The 14,976-nt window shown below is 34.1% G+C and overlaps 2 protein-coding genes across 7 annotated transcripts in view; one reads left to right on the top strand and one right to left on the bottom strand.

Annotated features, from left to right (window-relative positions):
- The window catches only part of ATG5 (autophagy related 5), a 123,915-nt gene that overhangs the window by 14,729 nt on the left and 94,210 nt on the right, over positions 1-14,976 (top strand). For 4 of the 6 annotated variants that reach the window (XM_058566543.1, XM_058566538.1, XM_058566537.1 and 1 more), the window contains exons 3-4: positions 2,199-2,326; positions 10,022-10,100. In XM_058566543.1, coding sequence (XP_058422526.1) covers positions 2,199-2,326; positions 10,022-10,100 — 207 coding nt within the window. Of the gene's footprint in view, positions 1-1,753; positions 1,837-2,198; positions 2,327-10,021; positions 10,101-14,976 lie in introns of those variants that run through there. The other 2 variants (XM_058566541.1, XM_058566542.1) reach the window with 2 other exon arrangements.
- LOC131420494 (ATP synthase subunit g, mitochondrial-like) lies at positions 4,803-5,224 on the bottom strand. Its single transcript, XM_058566544.1, has one exon. It carries the CDS (start codon positions 5,207-5,209, stop codon positions 4,814-4,816), a length of 396 nt encoding a protein of 131 aa, XP_058422527.1. The 5' UTR covers positions 5,210-5,224; the 3' UTR covers positions 4,803-4,813.

Raw genomic sequence — 14,976 nt, forward strand, 5'->3', positions numbered from 1 at the left:
TTAGTGGAGCTTACATTCTAATGTTCCTCATTCCTTATTATAAAAAAGTTTTTGTTTCATGAAAATCATTTGTGTGTTTTCCAGCAACTTTGATTGAACCCTGGGCATGTAGTACAACACACTGCAGAATCAGGAGTTGATATCCATACTTATTAGTCCTTATGAGTCTTCCTTCTTACAGTCTCTATAGGTTAATATCATTCTCTACAGAATAGATTAAAGTGTAATACCCAACAGACATTTTAATTAAAGTTCTGGACTTACTAATATAGAACTTATTAGACTAATAGATTATAAAATGGCTAATTTACCATGCTGTTTTAATTTCATAGACTGTCCATGTTACATCTGTCTTTGATTCTGTCATTTCTGACTCTAATGAATCTTTTCCTTGCCACTTATTTAATAGAATATGATTTTGGCAAGCTATTTAAGCTGTGTGTAAAATAGAGGTGATAATGCTTCCTGTAAAACAACTAGCACTTTTCCTTATATGTAGTTAAGTATTGGTTTCCTTTTTCTTTTCTTCCCTAATCACTTCTAGTTGTTTCTTTATAACAGAGGACTTATGTTCTGTTGAATCCACAGTACTATCCAACAACTTGTTTGTAGTATTAGTTCCTTCTGTTCCATACTGGAGCATGCCGACTACCTTCCACACCCCCCTACTCTATAGCCCTTAGGAGCTTGATCATGTTCTTTTACCTAGTTGAGGCCTCTTATCTTGATCTTCAGTGAGTAAATATCAGTTCCTTTAACCAGAATATTTCTCTTTATATATATTCCCCAGCCCAGTGCTTCTATTTGATTTACTGATCAAAAGACATAACCTTGAATAAGCAGCATGGGAAATGGTGCAGAGTTAGACTCACAAAAGCAGTTGAAAGAGAGTAACAAAATTTTACCAGCAAAAGAAGACAGAAGCTTAGGAAAGCAAGAAATGGCTAGAGTGTCAATTGCAAAAGAGGAAAAAACATGAATTTTTGCCACTTTTCTCCTTTTATATACCTGTGGGACCTTTGTATAAATCCCAACCAATTTTCCAAAATGCTCTCTTATATTTTCTTTCTGTGGGTACCTTTCCTGGGGGAAAAAACTATTATTCTATTCCAGTTGAGGCTTTACCTAGCCCAACATTCCCTCCCAGACTTCTCTCTCTCCAAAGTCCGAGTACATCCAGCTCCATAAGGACAAGATTGAGGGAGCTGATTGACAGTGGCAGGATCACCAGTCTACTAGCATTATACCTTAAGCTTGTGCCGTATTGTACTTTAAAGATTTAAATGTGTAGATCAAAAGTCAGTCATCTTTAACCTATCTCTCTCCTTCAGTTTCTGCATTATTAATCACCAAAATCTGTTCTGATGTCCAGACCTTCCCCACTTTTCCATTCTTTCATTCCCCATCTCCTCATGTATTATTTAACAGATTTCCTGTCTATAATCTTCTCTTTCAGTCTTGTATGTACAATTGCTAGAATATTCCTCAAGTACTGTTTCTCCTCATGCCATTTTTTTATTCATGGTGTAGTAGTGGGCCCCTATTGTTCATCAAATGAAAATTTCTATTTGATCTTTAAAGGCCTTTCTGTTGCTGCCATGAAGTATTTTTGTAAGTACTTTTTATAAGTTTTTTTTTTTTTTTTTTTACCTCCACTTTATTTTAGCCTCATATAGAAAAGGACAGATTATGTGTTTGTCTTGATATTCTTCGTTGCAACTAATCTGATACACAGTAGATTATCAAAACATGTTGGACCAATCGAGAAGTCCTGATTGATAAGTCAAGGTGTATTAGGACTGAGTTGATCCTCTCAGAGCAGTTTAATTAACTCAGGTGAATCATGTTAATTTTTAAGTTAAATTTGATAGAACTAATAATTATCCTAAATAGCGTGCCATTTGATTACATTGTATTTTTATTTGGAGAAAAGTATTATGGAAAGATTGTACATAGATTTGTGCTGTTTATTCTAGGCATTTTTGCTTTAAGCTATACTTAGAGTAATGACCTCGTAAGAAATTTTAAAACGTCTTCATCTTTAGTCTTTGATTTTCTGTAAAAAGCAGTTGACTTTGTGTGGACTATTCAAAATAATGCAAAGAACATGACTGTTTTTCCTTAAAATTCACAAACCTATTTAGTATATATTTTTAAAAAATAGTAAATAAATATGGTTTTACAAATTGTCATTTCAGTTGCTTTTGCCAAGAGTAAGTTATTTGACGTTGGTAACTGACAAAGTGAAAAAGCACTTTCAGAAGGTTATGAGACAAGAAGACATTAGTGAGATATGGTTTGAATATGAAGGCACACCACTGAAATGGTGAGTGAATTTTTCTGCATTATTAAGCATTGAGTATATGCTAGCTTTAAGAAGGTATAGTGCCCAGAAGCAATTTTTTAAAAGTTCTATAAAGAAACAGATACTAGTCTAGTTCATATAATACAGTGAATTTTAAACCATTGTTAGAATATTTTGTTGAAAATATCTCTGCCTTCTATTTGGATGCATGGGAGACTGGACAGATTTGTGTATTTTCAGCAATAGAATTTTATATGGCATAATAATAGTATACTTGGTTATGGGGGGGTTTTTTTAGCAGAGATGTTTAAAAATCTCTTATGAATAAGTCACTCTGTGACTCTATTCAATTTTGTTTCTATCTCCAAAATCTTTATAACAGACTTTTATATACACATGGTAACCTAAAGTGGCTTCTTTCAAACTGATGGCCACATTTAGTTGATCACTGTGCTGTAAGTACATCTTATCTAGCCTTGGTTTAGTATTTAAAATATATTGATTTCCTTTTTATGTGAAAAATAATTTTGATATTTTATCATTTTTAAGAAGCGTATTGAAAATAAATTCTAAATCTGGGCTTATCCGTGTACAGATGATGTATTTTTATACCTCATCTCTTACTGGGAGTTTGTTCATTGTGCTTCCAAAAATATTTATTGAAACTGGAGAAATTACAGAGTGAAGAATATAAGAAAGTGGTTCAAGGTATGCTGGGATATAGGTGTTGAAATGCTGCCATATGGATGTAGTTGAATGAAGAAGATACAGATTGAGTCAAGATTGAAATGAAATATGAAATTATAACTAGGTTAAAGATGGACTTGCTCTCTGAATCTGGGAATATTAAAATGAAAAGTTTTAAAAGAGACTCTAATAAAAGGAAGCTAGTAGGTGTTTAATAAGTGCAGCTGACTGGAATCCAAGGATTACTTAGAAACAAGGAGTGAACTTTTTGGAACTCACCTTGTGCTGATGAATTCCCAAGAGTGAGTAGGTTTTTCATAATGGTTTTGAAACATATAAGGTAATATTTTGTATTAAGGTATGGGTCGTGTCTCTAACCTTTTGAGGTGGTTCTGTGAAGGGATGCCAAAGTTCTTTTATAACATTCATTTTTCAGTCAAAACAGTTCTGAGCTTCATGATCGGCTATCAGACTCATGACTCTTGAATAGTTCTAGACCTCAGGCAGCATAGATAAGTCAGTGTTTTCTGTTTGTTTGTTTTTTTTAATTTCTCAGAAGTATTGGAGGTTTTAGAATGAGAAGGTGACTTAAAAGAAGTATAAGAGGGGCAATGATCAGGAATGTAGAGAGAGAGGAAGGAGCGGGGAGGATTGTGGCTGAGTAGCAATAGGAAATATCTGTGTTCTTGAGAGTTCTATCTGTATTATAGTTGGATGTTGAAATGGCTTTATGTGTATTAGTTATAGATTATAGTAAGAATTCATGCAGCTGACAGCAGACTTTTCAATTCTGTCATTGTAAAGCACGGTTTCTCAACAAAGACCCTGTTGACATTTTGACTGAGGTTCTTCTTTGTTATGGGAGGGCTACCTCGTACACTGTAGGATTTTTACCTGGCCTCTTCCTCCTAGCGACAGTAGCGCTTCCTCCAGTTGTGATAATGAAAAATGTTGCCAAATGTCCTGGGGCAGGAGGTGCAAAACCACCCCTAGTTGAGAAACTCTGGAAAAGATGGGAAACTTCAATTTAGCTTTTATAGTAAAAGATTGTCATCATCTTTCAGCTGCTGTTTTAATCTATCCTATGTGGTGATTATTTTTGTATTTGGTATGATTTGTATTCTATGGATTTGTACTCTACATATGATATCAATAAATAATGTTTGGATCTGTTTCTCCCTGTTACTACAGGGTAATGATTTTGGCTTCAAGATATCATGTTCCTACTTGGTCAGTATTTGTCTCTTCTGAAATTCTTTCATTAAAGAGTAAAATTATTTTCCCTTTTAGAGAGCTTATGTGAGAGTAATTGTGTTCATGTATCTTCATTTTAGTTTTTGGGGTGTTAACTTTTTATGCACGATATCACTTTCGTAGTTATGTCTTGCTATAAGCTCACTGTATTAAATGGCTTTTGATACACCTTTTCCTTTAGTATTGTTGGGTACTCCATATAGTTGAGGAATGAGTAACTTCGGGAAAATGAATGTAATCCAGGGCCTCTAGCTTAAGTCTTGATCTTTTCTCTCTTTGCTTCCAACAATAGCAATTTTTTCCTGTGTTAAAAGAATTATCTTCCTGGAAATAGGCTATCACTGTCTACCTGGCATTTAAGCAGTGGGCTTCATAGAATAGGATGATCATTGTAGGGAAGCAGCTACCACTGAAACTTTGTAGGACTTGGACTTTTGAGACCATACAAGTGTCTTAAGAACAGAGGAGCATTTATCAGAGTAGGACGATAACATCTTTCTTATACTTGATTCTTGGGAGTTTTATTTATTTATTTATTTATTTTGATTTTGACGCAATATCTTTATTTTATTCAAATACCAGTATGATCACACATGGTCCAATAACACTCAAATAATAAACCAAATATAAACAGATGTTAAAGATTGGTCTTGAAACATTATAGCCAATGATGCCACGCTTGCCTATGATCTCGCCGACATAAAACCACATCCACACCTCAGTGGCCACCAAACCATTCAGCAGAGCTTCCTTAACTGTGAGCTGTTTGAAGCTACCAGTTTGAGCACTATTGACTATTTTTTTCAAGCTCTGAATAGCTGTGGGGATCTCAGCAGGGGTTGGAGGAACCAGCTCAACATTGGCATAGTGCCAAAACGTGGCCAATCGAGGCTTAGAATAAGTCACAGCAGCGTGTACCAGTGCTGGGGCCTTCTCTGCCAGGTTGCGGACAAACTGGGCCATGGTTCTAGGACAGACAGCCTGCAGCTTCGAACAGCAGGCTGAATGTCACCCCCCAGGAGGGGGAGTTTTAAATAAATTCAAGTGAGAAAGGAAATCAAACACCAGTTTAGAAAATTCATAAAAGAAGGAAGAAAGCATAAATTGATATTCCTGCTCCCTGTATAACTCCTTCTCCTGTTTGTATTTATTGTTATTATAATTGTTTAATCATCTGCGTGAGATGCTGGAGCAGGGGCTTTATACCTTAAGCAATAGCACGTAAGAGGTGCTAAGTAAATGTTGGTTCGATGAATGAATCTAAGTTAATCTCTTCTATTTATTATTAAAATGAGGGAATAGGACCAGATTTTGAGAGTCTAATTTCAGGGCTCTTTGCACCACACCTACTGATATTCTATTTGTTAGTTTTCTCCAATTCTGTGTGTTCTCTCTAATTACTTGTGTTGATTTGTCCATATTAAAATAGAAAATAGTTAAGAACAGTGATATACACATAATGTATACTTAATATATTGTTGATTTGTAGAGATTCCAAGGAGGTTTTATCTGATTAGTACTTTATTCTCTACAGTCTTTTGTCTCTTTAACTTTTAAAAATTACACGGGAAATGAGAAGTGCTGATCCAACTTAAACGTAAGGCTCTTTTTTTTAGAGTGATTTCATTGATTAGTCAGCAGAGGGTGCTCTAACATTGCATTTTAAGGGGTCAGGTTTCTTGTTGCTATAACTCAAGTGTTCAAAATTTGTGTTTGTTACTTTTATATTTGACTTATTTTAAGAGAACAGTTCTTGGTTCTTCTAAATAGTACTTTTTTAGTATACTCTAATATTGGTTAAATCTTAGGCCTTCAGGTACAAAATTTAGAAAAAGCTCTCTTTGTCAACTATAAAACAAGTGTCTCTAATGGGGTATTATTATTTTGTGTAAATTGACTTATTTTCAGGACTGGTTGTTGAAAGTAAGAAGTTGAAACTACCTTTGAATTAAAAAAAAAAGCAAATACTGATGTTGATCTTAAACATAGGCATAAATAGAATGACCCAGAATTTAATACTGTACCTATGTGATTTCAAAAGTAAACTATAACAAAATAACCTTAACATCTTAATCATAAATACCGTGCAGGCTCTTCTCTCTTATGTCAAGTCATTTTTCTAAGGTGGTAAGTTTCTAGAACTTCATAAATTATTCTGTAAACTAGATTTTCGAAATGTGGTTTACTTAGTATTTTATACATGTAGTTATTTTTGCACTTTTTCATGTGTAAGAATAGGTGTAGAAAGCTGTGAAACACAGTGCTAGTCTGCAAGTGTGTTTATACCATAGATGGAGTAAGGCAAAATTGACTGTAATCATTAAATTACTTTGGTTTACATATGAGTTATACCCTTCTTTATTCAATGAAATGTAATCCTGTTTTCAGTGAATCACTGATGTAGCAAACTTATGAATAGGATGCATTTATTTCAGTGAAATGGGAGTGGGACAAGAGTTCCCTAGTACATGAGGAAGATTCCTTTCAATGCTGATCTTAGAATACTGGTTTACTATCTGACTGCAGATGTTTAGACTTGAATGAGCACCCTTGGCTGACTTCAGAGCATATCCATTATTGCTACACAGTGTGCCAGTATATATATATGTATTTTAGCAGTAATGAAAGGGTAAAGAAGAAACAACTTATGCAGACAAAAAGAAAATATTCATTTTCAGAATTGAATTTAGAAAAGACTAGAGTAATTTAAGGAAGAGAAAGAAAATGAATAAAATGTGAAAATAGACCTAATACTAAATATTCTGGTGCAGACAGTTTTTATAGGGCAATACATTGGACCTTTAGCTTTTTACGTTAGTAAACATCAATTAGAATGATCAGTTCAATACTTGTTCATTTCTACATCATCTAATTCTTTCCAATAATTTTTGTGTACAAATCTGCCTTTGGCATTTGCCCACTGGTAAATTGCAGTACACAAATGGCATAAAAGATCAAAGAATACTGTCACACATCCTTTTAGCAAAGTTGAATGGTCCAAGTTCTTGTCATAAAATATTGTATGATGAAATCCTTTCTGTTGAATGACTAAGTGGGTAAGAATACCATATGTCCTTAGAAATATATTGTTCATTCATTAGTTCTTGAGTTCTATAAAATTCATCTGGGATATCATCATCTAAAGACTTAAAGTCTGAGATTTCACTTAAACAATCAATTTTACCATTGTCATTAAAGTCTGCTATCTGTCTCTTTGCAAAAATTTTCTGATTTATCTAATAATCGTGTAACATCTTCCTCTGTCGGTTCCTTTTCTTTCCTGTTATAGGTGGAAAATAAGACATTTTGAATTTTCAGCTGTACTAATGATAGCTAAAAGCAGACTCCAAAGATGGAGTCTGCATCCTTTTATTTATACGCTCTTGAAATGTAATGTAATATTTTAGGCAAAACAGTAAGAAATGGAAGAAGGATGCATTATTGTATCATCTTTCTATACATGCCCGTATTCTTCAAATTCTTATTAGTCTTTTTTTAGGCATAGTTGGGAATAATTGATGAATATTGATGAAATAGTTCCTAGAATGATGAAATAGCAAAATGTTTCGTGATACAGGAAAAAATAAGATCACTAAGATCCCATAATATATCTTAGATTTATGAAAGGGTCCAGTGGATCCATATGGCAATTACTAGACAGAATAAGTTTTACTCTTTTTTTTTTTTTTTGGTGAGTTTTCTCTGTTGTTTTTGGAAGACCTTCAAGAAAGAATAAAAGTTATGAAGTATCCTAAAATGGTTTGAACTGCTCAAAAAAGAAACTCAGAACCTAAAATTGGGTCCATTGGATCTTTATAGTGTATTGAGGATTAACTATTCTATGGATCTTTATTGATTTATGCATTCAACAGCTATTTATTATCTACTTTGTTCAAGATTCTGTGCACTAACAGTCTTTTTAATACTGAGAATAAAAAATAATTGATGATTGTCTTCTTATTTCAAACTTATATTCTGACCCAAATTCTTATTATTTATTTAAAAAATTGTATTTGATTTTATATGACATTTTAAATGGCTTTAAGATAATATTTAAGTTTAGAATTTGCTTACTGTTCCATTTGTGAATGGCAGAGAATGTGTACAACACAAGATTGCTAGTTATTTTGTGGAATCACTGGTGGATCTGTCCAATAGATCAACTACATAATTTGCTAAAGGGATTCTATTATATCTGCAGTGCTACATAGAATTTGGAAAGCAATATACTCTGTTAGTTTAAGTACCCACATTCATTCTTAACCTAGTTGCTGGTAACTAAGAGGGACATTCTAAGAAAAAAAGAATGAAGACTGAAAAATAAAAAAGGTCTGTTTTGTAAAAGTACAAGGCATTTTGTAGAGCTTGTACAATTTTAGGAGTTCAGAGAGAAGGATCCAAATTGGATGGAATCTATAACTTCTCTATAGTGCAATATTTTTGTTTTTTCAGTTATTATTTTTATTTTAGTTTTTGACTGAGGCCAGAGTTTTTTCAGGTTTCAGAATTTCCTGAAGGAAACATTCTATTATTTAGGTAGTCCAAAATTTCCTTTAGATTCGTTTCTAGTTATGAAAGATTCATGTTAGATGCTGACTTTCGATTAGAGAGAAGTTTAAGAGTTGTTGTTAAGAGATACAACAGATATATGACTAAAGCTACCCACTGGTGTATTTTACTAGCAGAGCATTCATCCTAAATTCATTCTAAATAAATACATGCTCTCTAGTGACTGATGACTTTTCCACAATTATATTATGTAGACTTAAGCAGACATAAATAGTATTAAGTAATATTTGAATCTTGGTCAGGTAATGTATTGGGTCACTCATTTTGAGGGAAATTAGATGTATTTTCAATTTTTTTCAGCTCTTAAATCTAGGAGTAACTCACTGTTCTACTGGAAAGAACAGGGCTGTATATAAAAAACGCCAAATAGTCCTCTTTTTACCTTTGTTAGGAGTCTTATTTAATTCGGATTCACTAATTAAGCTACTTTATATTCTTTAAAAAATAAGGTTTATCCATTGAAATCTGCAAGGTTTGTATTATTAACCTTTGTTCGTTGCTAAATAATTTGCTTCACTGGTGGGTAATGGTTAGATTAGGAAATGTTCTCTTATTTAGGAAGTCCAAAATTTATTTTTTTAAAAAAACTTTAGAACTAGGTTGCAGAAGGATATTCAATGACTTTGGAAAATGTTGACATTATATGAAAAAAGCAGATGATAGCAGTTTGTAAAGGATAAGCCTAATCTGTATTTAGATATGTATGTATAAGTACAAGACTGGAAATTTATATGCTATAATGTTAATAATAATAACCACAGAATAGGTGCTTATGTGCTTTTTTAGATGCTCTTCTCAGTTCTGAAAATTTTGTAAAATTGTAAGTTTTTTTAAAACATCGAAAAATATATTTAAATAAACTTTAAAAATCTGCCCAATACGAATACTGGGGTGATAATTAGATAACTGCAGTACTGTGAGGTAACAGTGCTCACTGATAAAAGATGCCTTATCACAATCCTGTTATGTATATTGAGGCTTCCCAGGGGAATGAAATGGTTAGAAGAAAAACAACCTGATGACTGAAAACTATACCGTTGTAGCCCAGACCAGTAATTGTATAAAGTGTTACCTTCCTGTGATTTGCAGCTAAAGCCCCCTGATAATTTGATGTTAAAACATGTGCTGGAAATTTATTTTGGAGTTGTAGTTAAAACTTTAAATATTTATTCTTTCTTATCTTAAAACATACTCTTTCATTTTTAGGCATTATCCAATTGGTTTGCTATTTGATCTTCTTGCATCAAGTTCAGCTCTTCCTTGGAACATCACAGTACATTTTAAGGTATAGTTTAAATAGCATTTCCCCATTCGTCCCACTGGTGGTACTTAGTAAGTAGACTTAGCATAGAATTCTTTTTTAAAAATGAAGTTGTTTATTGCTTTTTCCATGATACTTTTTAATTGCTAAGCTGCCCTTAGTGTTCATCTATAAAATACCTTTCATTTTCTTCCTAACCCTTGGCAGAACCATTTAAACATTTAGTGTATAAACAATTATATTTTGTTGGAGCTGAATACACTGTTTAAAATTTATAATATTTTGGAGTATTTATAATCATTTAAAAAAAAAACCTCAAATAGGAAGAACAAAATCCTGAGTGTAGATGTGGGCATGGGAGTGGGGAGGGGAACAGCCTAACACTGCTGAGTAACTCTAAGGCTATTTTGATTGAATTCAGAGAAGGGTTAGGAGATAAAAGTCCAAAGACTTGATCTAAGTCTGTTTTGAGAAATAGTAATTCCTGGAGTTTTTAAAACTAGGCTAGATTTGTTGTAACCTAATTTTGTTTCCATATTTTCTGAAGTACTAGTCCCTCTTTCCCCCTAACCCCATCCTCCAACCCCCAAGCAATTCACAAATACCATTGAAGGATCAAAACACCTCTATTAGTTGATTCCTACGAAGTGGTTCTCAAATGCCAGTGTATAGTGGGAGGGAGGTATGTTAACAGATTGAAAAGTTATTTAGGTGTCTGATTTGCTTTCCCATAAGGGGCACTCATTTGAAGTCACTGCCCGGAGTCTGCTCACCCATTCTTCCTAAGATGCTGTCCTTCCCATTTTACTGAAATAGAGGATGTGAGTCATTGGCGTTTATTTCCCTATCATTTGCACTAACGTGCTTTGCAGAGTACCACATTACCACAGATTTTAGTTACCACAGAACCATACAGGGTGAGGATATGGTTCTGATATGCATGAGTTTCAGTTACCATGGTACCATGCAAAGTAAGGACTGCCTGTATATATAATAATTTAAGTTTAGAATGGTGTGAAGGTAAAACTACTCCAAGCATAGTAAGGGTAGAGGTTCCATATTGCCTAACAAGTGTTTCCTGTTATGTTGAAAAATAATTCTGATAATTAGATTGTGTGTGTGTGTGTGCTTGCGTGTAAGGCACTCTAAAAGATTTTGAAATCTAGATTAAAATATATCATAGCTGCCCATTTATTTATTCATTCAACAAATATTGAGAGCCTGCTGTGTGCCAACCAGACACTGTTCTAGGAGCTCAGAATACATGAGTGAATGTCACAAAGACACTCAGACACTTTACGGTACCTAGCAGGCACTACATACTAAGAGAAGCCCTCTGTAATTATTGATTGAACGAATTGATAGATTGTAATAATGATAGGAAAGGCTTAAAATTGTTACAACTGGTATAGTGTAATGGTTCTCGAGGTGGTCTGTGGACCCATGGAGATTCCTGAAACCCTTTCAGGGGCTCCATGAGGTCACATCTATTTCTGTAATAATATTAAGATGCTATTTGTCCTTTCCACTGTGTTTACATTTGTAGTAATCTGCAAAAGCAGTGGTAGGTAAAACTTTTGGCACCTTAGCACAAAGCAAGGCAGTACATCAAACTGTATTAGTGATCATTATATTCTTCACTGCCACACACTTGCAGTGAAAAGAATACCAGTTTCACTTAAGACTGTTCGGATGAAGCAGTACAAATTATTATATTAATCTTGACTCTTAAGTACATGTCTTTTTAATCTCCTGTGTGATGAAATGGGAAGTATATGTAAAGCACTGCTGCTCTTTCTTGTTTGAGTTGCAAGCTGAATGAGTTACCTTTTCATGAAACATCATTTTTTATTTGAAAGAGTGACTGACAGACAAACGGTTGTTATTTAGACTTGGGTATTTGTGAGACAGTTTCTTGAAAATTAATGAAGTGAAGCTCTCATTCTAAGGAAAACACCTGACAGTATTTGTTGCCAATGATAAAATTTGAACTTTTAAGGGAAAATGAGAATTTTGGAAAACACATATCTGCCACCATGAGTTTGACATCTTTATTATTCTTAAAGAATTTTCTTTTTTTTTTTTTAATTTTATTTATTTATTTATTTTTCCCCCAAAGCCCCAGTAGATAGTTGTATGTCATAGCTGCACATCCTTCGAGTTGCTGTATGTGGGACGTGGCCTCAGCATAGCGGGAGAAGTGGTGCATCGGTGCGAGCCCGGGATCCGAACCCGGGCCGCCAGCAGCAGAGCACGCGCACTTAACCGCTAAGCCACGGGGCTGGCCCTTAAAGAATTTTCTGATGAGATTGGTGGTCACTTTAACAAATGTGAATCTTAAGAAATTTTACATAATGAAATGTGTCAGCATTTGGAGAAGACCTACATTAACTCAGTAAACAAATATTTTCAAAATGACCAATGCATGATGTTGCAAAATCGTGCATGTGTAAAAGATCCGTTCAAAGTGCAAGGTTAGAATTAGGGATTTTAATGTGACAGAGTACGAAATGTTCATTGATATGGTTTCACATTTCACATTAATATTATAATAAACTATACTTAACTGAATTTGGTATAGTATCAAAGAAGAATATCCACAAATCTGAAAAGGCTGTTCATCTACTACTTCTTTTTTCAGCTACGTATTTTTGTAAGCCTGGAGGTTTATATGTTTTAACCAAGATAATATTGTAGACTATTGAATGTAGGAGCAAATAAGATAGTCCATGTATTTTCTATTAAGCCAGACATTAAAGATATTTGCAAAATGAAAATAATGCCAGTCTTCCTCCTAAATTTTTGTTGTCGTTTTGGAAAATACAGTTATTTTTCATGAAAATATGAGTTTTATGTTAACATGTAATAGGTTTATTCTTGGTATTTTTAAGTGAATTTTTCTTTGGGGTCCTTAGTAGGTCATACATTTTCTTCCCAGTTGGAAAGTTTGTTAGATAAATCAAATAGAAAGCAGAATCTTAGACCTAATAAGGAAATTATAGAGGATGTTTTAAATTTGCTCAAGCTACCAATGTGTTTCTATTCACTGCTCCTACTCTTTCTAACCCTGGCCTATGTTGGAGGAAAATTATTGCCTAAATTTCTTTCTATATACTAAGTTCCCTTTAGTTAGAGTTATATCAAGACCTTGCTTACCTCAAAGGTTGTCCCCAGGTGTTTAATTGATAGTTTACACTGATTGAGGTAGGCCCACCTCTATTGTACTACCTTATGACTTTTGATTGATTATAATGGAACTGAGTAAGCATTAAATTTGCATGTAGAAAAGCAATGCTTTTATTTATTTATTTATTTACTTACTTACTTATTTATTTATTTTTGTGAGGAAAATCAGCCCCTGAGCTAACATCCATGCCAATCCTCCTCTTTTTGCTGGGGAAGACCGGCCCTGAGCTAACATCTGTGCAGATCTTCCTCTACTTTACGTGGGACACTGCCGCAGCATGGCCTGACAAGCGGTGCGTCGGTGCGCGCCCGGGATCCGAACCCGGGCTGCCAGCAGCGGAGGAGGCCGCCACTATGCCACGGGGCCGGCCCCAGAAAAGCAATGCTTTTAGACTGAGGAAGCAGTTTTTTTTTTTTTTTTTTTAAGTTTCTAGAAAATAGTTTATCATCAAAAGATTGAATTTATTGAGTAGCAACTTTATGTCAGTTGATGTGTCATTATTTATTTTACCTTTTATGTTGTTGTGTTGAGTATGTCAAATCATGTCTGTGTTTTAACCAGACTGCTTGGAATTTATTTCTTTTAGGCTTGTTTTCAAAGATATTAATTAATTTTGGTTAACTATTATGCAATACTGAAGTCTCCAAGAGCCCCACCCCCCACCCCGCCCCCTGCTTCCACCCCACACGCTTTTGGGTCAGTTTGTAGTGTAGACTGAATTCTTGGAGGTGGAGAGGGGGTCTGTTAAAAAGTTTTCAAATAGACATGTTTTCTCTGATTTTTAACTGACTTTGATACTTGTTATTTGAATAGATTTATGTTTGTAGTAAATGAATTTTAATGTCTAGAGCAGTGCTTTTCAAACTTTAGTGTAAATACAAATCACCTGAAGTGCAGATTTTGATCTGATTCCGTAGGTTTGAGTTGAGGGCAGAGGTTCTCCATTTTTAACAAGTTTATAGATAATGCGATGCTATTGGTCCACCAAACCACTTGTTGAATAGCAAGAGTTTAGAGAACAATGCAGATTCAAAAGTTAATAATATTGTGTATAGAACCAAAAGATTGTAAGGATGATTCAGAAAATTAATGTTTTGTAGGAATTTTTATATTATTTTTTGAATTCTGAGAGAGAAATATTATGTAATTGTAAAGTGTTAACGGCTTTTAAACATGTAGAGGTTGACTTTGCTTTCTTCTCTATTTACTAAAACAGGAGTGAAAATGGTATCTTCTTCAGGCTTTTCTAATTAGCTTCAAGGACATTTTTTATTCCTAAACTTGATTAGCCTGCTGAGAAAATTATCTTATTTCTTTTTCCTCATTTTTGTATTTTGAAAAATTTAAAGCTGTATTAGAAAAGTTGAGAGTTGTCCAGTGAACACCACAGCCTTTCACCTGGATTTGCCAACTATTAACATTTTGCTGGCTTTGATTTATTTCCCTGTCTCTATGGTTTTTTTCTCTGATTTTTTTCATTATTTCCATCAACATGCTGCTTGCAAAGCAAATGTTGCTTACAGTGTGTGGAATTTTTAAAAAGGGAAGTTAGTGTGACTCAAAATTTAGTAACATCAAGTGAAGAGGATAGGCTCTTTAAAATGCTCAGTCCTAGGGGCCAACCCTGAGGGGTAGTGGTTAAATTCAGCGCACTCTGCTTTGGCAGCCTGAATTCGTGGGTTCTGATCCCTGGCGCGGACCTACACTACTTGT

The sequence above is a fragment of the Diceros bicornis genome, chromosome 23, assembly GCF_020826845.1.
Source record: "Diceros bicornis minor isolate mBicDic1 chromosome 23, mDicBic1.mat.cur, whole genome shotgun sequence".
In the NCBI taxonomy this organism is placed as follows: domain Eukaryota; kingdom Metazoa; phylum Chordata; class Mammalia; order Perissodactyla; family Rhinocerotidae; genus Diceros; species Diceros bicornis.

Bases quoted from the DNA above. Each gene is read 5' to 3' on its own strand.
- LOC131420494 (XM_058566544.1), bottom strand. From the start codon at position 5,209: ATGGCCCAGTTTGTCCGCAACCTGGCAGAGAAGGCCCCAGCACTGGTA.